The sequence below is a fragment of the Anarrhichthys ocellatus genome, unplaced genomic scaffold, assembly GCF_004355925.1.
Source record: "Anarrhichthys ocellatus isolate YVR2014 unplaced genomic scaffold, GSC_Weel_1.0 scaffold45, whole genome shotgun sequence".
Lineage (NCBI taxonomy): Eukaryota > Metazoa > Chordata > Actinopteri > Perciformes > Anarhichadidae > Anarrhichthys > Anarrhichthys ocellatus.
Window position 1 is genome coordinate 2,945,728 of NW_022280075.1, and position 6,000 is coordinate 2,951,727.

At 42.2% G+C, this 6,000-nt stretch overlaps 1 protein-coding gene across 12 annotated transcripts in view; it reads left to right on the plus strand.

The window, feature by feature from the left end:
* The window catches only part of ncam1a (neural cell adhesion molecule 1a), a 220,006-nt gene extending 214,014 nt beyond the window's left edge, over positions 1-5,992 (plus strand). For 7 of the 12 annotated variants that reach the window (XM_031869064.1, XM_031869060.1, XM_031869065.1 and 4 more), the window contains 2 exons: positions 839-1,300; positions 5,794-5,992. In XM_031869064.1, the coding sequence (XP_031724924.1) occupies positions 839-1,300; positions 5,794-5,914 (583 nt within the window). In that variant the 3' untranslated portion in view covers positions 5,915-5,992. The remainder of the gene's footprint in view (positions 1-838; positions 1,301-5,793) is intronic. The other 5 variants (XM_031869068.1, XM_031869074.1, XM_031869070.1 and 2 more) reach the window with 1 other exon arrangement.
* The last annotated feature ends 8 nt before the right edge of the window (positions 5,993-6,000 follow it).

A 6,000-nucleotide genomic window follows, 5' to 3' on the forward strand; every position in this document is an offset into this window, starting at 1 on the left:
GATTTCTATATTGCTCAAGTGTAAACACCATACGGTAGAACTGACACAATCGAATTAATTCATACACTTTCTATGTGTAAGACATGGGTGCAAACCATGCTGAACTGATTATACTGTAAAGTACAAGACTATTAGTCACAGATTTAGACCAGGTCAACATTCAGCAACCCCCAGGTCTGTATGCATGACCACTAAACCATCACAGCTATGTGTATGCGCTAAGTTTCGACTAAGAAATATTCTTTAACTCATCATTTTGACTTCAAGGCATGATTTAGTACAACTTAGTGCTATGTTTATGTCAATTAAGGTTTTTATGCTGCTCTCCCAGTAGTATTTGGGAAAATGTGTCCTTGACAAAAGACATCCCCGATACAGACCATTTAAGTTGGTGTTGTTACTTTTACACATCTGTGTGACTGAATCAAACAAACAACTTAACACCAACCTTCAGCTGGTCGAAGCTTGTCCAAAGTGGGGCTGCCAAGCCACTTGACCCATTCAGACAAACAGCTTTGTTCCTTTATGGGAGAAAAGCATATTAGCATTCTAATCCCCAAATTCCCACATCCTTTCTGTAGTTTACTGTTGTATTATTTATTTTTGTTTACCCCTCCACAAATTATTTTGTTGCTAACATTTTGTTTGTGCAGATTTTTACTTTTTCACTGCAGCACAGTAGCACTCACTCTGCCTTGTTTATGCCCTGACCTGCACTCTCCCTCTACCCCTTTATTTCTATTGTCCTTTTTCTTTCTTTCCTTCACTTTTCTTGTCGCTCTATGTGCTCACTCCTTCCTCTTCTCCCTTGTTTGTCCTGCCCCTCCCCACCAAACAGGCCTGCTGCTGCAGACACCACCTCCATGGTGGTAAACTTGCTCCCCTCCACTGCCACTAACTCAGTTGCTGAAAGCTTTAGCACGGCGCAGAGCAGTCCTGCTAGTGAGAGCACCACGCTAACCACCAGCGCCTCCAGCCCAACCAAAGCCGCCCCTGCCAAGGCCTCCCCCAAAAACAGCCCTGCTGCCCAGTCCAGTCCACTTAATGCTAACACCCAACCTGATGTTGGGCCCCTGGTCGACCTGAGCGACACCCCTAAAGCTCCCCCCTCGTCCGACCCAACACCCCCTGTCTCAGAGCCAGTCAGCCCACCCTCCGCTAATGCCGACGGGCCACAAAGCCAGCGTGACACAGTCAAAGCCCCCGACAGCACCCAGAATAAGGACTTACAAGTAGACGGCCCGGCCAAGGATGCACCCAATGCCCTGTGCACAGACTCGACCACACCAGCCCACAATGAGTATGAACACTTCCATAACCCCGTTCCTCACCTTGTCACCTCTGCTCTAGTAGCATCCCTGTAGCCCGCAAGTGAGTCATTTTTAAAGGAAAAATTCACCCTCAAATGCAGACACTGTTTTTGGTGTCATATACCGACATGAACATCTTTGCACCTGCCAGGAACAGAAGGCAACTTTTAGGTGTGTGTGTGTGTGTGTGTGTGTGTGTGTGTGTGTGTGTGTGTGAGATTATGATCAAGCTTTGATCGATTTTATTATATTCAAGCATTTAAATATTTAATCATATTCAAGCAGAAGCAAGACAAAGTTGATTAAGGCGGAGACACCCCTGGTGAAAAATAATTATTGGCATGAAACTTCCCCGGTCGATTACTGACATTAAGACAATCATTTTTTGGGGTAAAAGTATTTTTTAAATATGAGGCTTTATCATAACAAATTTTGGATACATATCCAGAACAAAAATCTCAACCTTAGATGAAGCCAGGTTCAGGATGATTGTTTCATTTCATTAACTTATTATTCAAAGGTTTTTACAAAGGGCAATTGGGATATCTCAGAAAATGTCAACAGCCTTAAAAAAAAAAAAAAGATTTTAGTAATTAAGTGTTCTTTAAATCAGACTATGGATGATATACGAACAATCCCCTCAGTAGAACCCTTCAGAATATAGATAATAATGAAACTGGAAAGTTGAATGTTCAATCAAAGAGAAACCAAAGAAAAAGACAGGTTGCACGTACATTAACATTTTATTGAAGGTCTTTTCTTGGGGATGAAGGATGGTCATGCAAGATTGGGAACACCAAACAGTTTTTTGCTTCTATGGTTGATGATTATGAACATTTAAGGGTGGACTTTTCCTTTTAAGAATGCCAGATGTTGGCCATGCAGATAGATGGCACACAAATACAAATACATTGGGATGCCACTAGTGTATGCCTGTCTTCATTTCACCTCCGCCCTCCACCTGTTTGTTTGCTCACTTAATGGAGTCGACTTTTCTCCTATACCATACAGCTTCTTTATATTTCACCACCATTATCTCTGTGATTATTCAGTTGGTCGCTTTTTAAGACCACGTGTTTTCACTCCAGGTCTTCAGCATTGCTAACATGAGTCGATGATGTTAGCTCCACAGGTTTTTACATAGAAACTTAATGTTTTCAAAACAGACCATTTTGAGTTCATCCAATATTGGTGAGACGACAATGGCGGTGAAGAACCATGAGGTTTTTACTGTACTTGTTTATAGGGTCTGTAAATCTTCGTTGTATATGAGCGCAAAGAAGGGATATGAAGACATTTGTTGTTACAGGTGACCTCAGTCTGTGGTGACGGCTGCCAAGTAGATTGAGCAATGTATAAACTCATGCAGAAGAAACAAGACGCACTTTTCATTACACAGAAGAATATTGTTGGAGTGCTAGACTAGAAACACAAGGATTTGGACTTGAAAATACCAATTAATTTGCACGTATATATATATATGTATCATAACTCCTTTCAACCTTGACAACAAGATGCACTTCTTCCATTCTTACCTTTCACAATAAAAGCCCTAGACATACTGTATACACTGCAGAACAGTCACCAAAGGAAACAGATTGATTCAGAGCATTTTGCTCAGAGGAAACTCATTGAACTAGCTTACAGTAGCTTAGGCTATATGACAATTAACTTCAGACAGACTGCCAGACACTGCTCTGGGTCAATAGGATCCCAATAGTTGGTCCCCTGCCTGTGTCAATCCATAGGATCCTTTGAAAAAAATGTTGCAACTGCCGCAAATTGGCATTGCTGCAGGTAAACATATTATTGATACGAAATATTCGCAGGTGAGAATTTAGCATTTTCCTGACGTTAATCTGTCCCCAGTGTATAAATGCCTCAACAGTAAGTGAATTTCAGTTATTATGTGCACAACAGCCATATGGCTACAAAAGATGCAGTCAGCAGAGCTTAGTTAGTATCAGCGGGAGTCTGTGAGGCCCGCTGTACACCACAATGAGAAATTCTTGTTTTACTCTATGAAAGAGTAAAGAAGCATCTTTGTGTGGGGAACTCTACCGAAGAATACCGTCCTTTCCTGTCATGTAGTGGCAGGACTTCAACTTAGCTTGTTCAAGTAAATGAAATACTTGTCACAGAGTGACCTCCAGCAGCACCGCCATTGCTCTGTGTCCTCTTCATTTTGCGGGCCAATTAAAATGCCAATCTCTCCAAGACGCTGCTCTTCTCTGTTCTAATCCTCGCAGAAAGCCCTCATTTCGGCGGTGCTATGAATGGTTATGTATGGAGTTTTTGCCCCAAGGAGTTTGCAGATGTTCCTGATTTCTGGCAGCATGGGAGGATGTCGAGATAGCTATGGGATGAATTCCAGAGGCTTACTGACAATCACTCCTCACTCTCTCCCTCCTTCATCTTACACTTTGCTCACTCACACGGCAGAGGAAGATGTCAGTGATGAAGTATGGGGAGTTGAGAGCTAGTTGGAAATAGGGCTCTTGTCAACTCAACATCACCTTGACATAACTAAACTTGTCATTGGAGGGATTTTTCTTCATAACTCCTTGACAGTACCGAGGCACAGCTCCCCCACTGATCTATGTGGCGATCCTTCTTCTGCACCCCAACTGCGGAATGTCTTGTCAGGCTTCTTGTAGGTTTTTGAGTGACATACTCCTCCTCAGGACCATTTTTCTCTCTTGAGTATAGAAAACCATCTTCGCAGGCAATTTCCACAAGCTACATACCGCATTTAAAACACTGTTTCAAAAGCAGCTTTAAACCAGTTGGTGTAGCTTTGAATTGCTCTTGATTTATGTAAGAGCCTTTTTTTAAGTGTTTCAAGAGAACATTAGCCCGGATTGTTCTAAAAAAGGGTGCTTAAAGTATATTAGTTAAAAGTATAATGTATCTCTGTGATGGATGCCCATTAATATAAGAGTGACATAGTAAATATATGCTGCACTTTAAAGGTCAGACATTGCAGCAAGGTGGTTGTATAGAAAAATATGCTTTCACTGGGTTGAATTTTTGCCATTATTATGTATGTAAAGCAGAAAACAAGAAACAACATCACACACAGTAGAGTGTGAATAGCATACTCAACAAAGCCGTTTCACCCACATTCAATTTGCATGGCGTTGATTATGTTTGCATCCAGAGACAAAGGCGGATGCTGGGACGTAGTTTTGCTTATCGCAATTTTCTTTCGGTGATTAACAAAACAAACCAGCAAACTGTAAAGTTCCCACTTTACAGTCTGCCTACACGTTTCCTCCGCCGCCAGTAAAACTGTATCTTCTCTCTACAGCAGGTAACAACGATAGAGGAAGCACACGGAGGAAATTTGCCTTCAGGGCTTTCTGCCAAGAAGCGTTTATTTAATGATCTTTTCCCAGACCTAACCAGGTTTGTTGCCTGAACCTTAGGAGATTTCTGGCAGAAAGCCCTCAAGGCAAACTTCTCCCATGTGCATTGGCTAAGAATATTTCTTCTTCTACTTCTACTTATCTTATACACAGGCACTCTCTGGTGGCAAAAACCGTGCAGCACATTCCCAAGCATCAATACTGCTTATAATAATACTGCAGCCTGACAAACTAAATATTAACATTAGTACTTAAGTTTGAATAAAATTTGACGAGCTGGGAGTGAGAACGGTTGCCACCTGTTGACAAATAACAAATGATTTAAAGTGACTTTAGGGATAACAGTTTTCAAAGATCACATCGAGTAAAAAGACACTTATATAAAGACTGTTTCGGTTTTAAATCTGTGGCTCCAACTTTGCAGGGCACACAGAGAACATCAATATGTGTCAGCAGGAAAGAGAAGTATATTGATTTAAATTGCTATTTGAGAGCTGGCACAGAGCGCAGAAGAAGAGATGACTGTATGTGACATAGCAGTGAAGCACCAATATTTTTTCAAATGGAAGCTGCAGCAGCGCATCACTACAAATATATTCCAACAAGGGTGCATATGCTAACACCAGAAAATGTTCTACTTAAGCAAAGTATGGCTTTAAAGTCTATTTCCATTGTGTCTTGGTTCAGTCCAGACGGCGTGTAATCCTCTTGTGTATTGTAGTTTGTGTTGTAGCCTATTCCTCAGTCTTTCTTTCCTCCGTGCATTGTGCCTACTGTACCGGCCCCGTCTCATTCCACATCAGCATTCATTGTTCCTTGAAAATAGCTGTGACATCCATGTACTCTTATTTGATGTCTGGCTAGGATAGTGAGCTTGATCCCATTATGTGTGAAATGCATTCAGTTCCAGAAGGGAAAACAAATTCCCTCAAAGCATCTTGCATGTTCTCCCCCCCCCCCCCTTTTTTTTTTCCTCCTCTTTCTTTGAAAAATGACACAAAAGGCAGCTCAGAGCAGACAGTTTAGCTGTGAGAGAAAGAGACTTGGCGATTCACTGTTAACATATTCTCCCGTCTTTTTGTCTCTTTCTCTCTCGCTCCTGTTTGTCCCCACAGCGGTAAAACTGTGAAGGACGATAGCACTAAATGCGAGACGGAGGTGAAGAACGCCACAGCTGAGGTGAAGACGGTTCCCAACGAGGCTCCCCAGACGAACGGCAATGAGAGTAAAGCGTAATCTCCTCACCCAAGAGCAGCGGGAAGAAGAGGGTGGTTGAGGGTGGGTTTTTAAGGTTAAATGGCGGGGGGGGGGGGGGGGGGGCA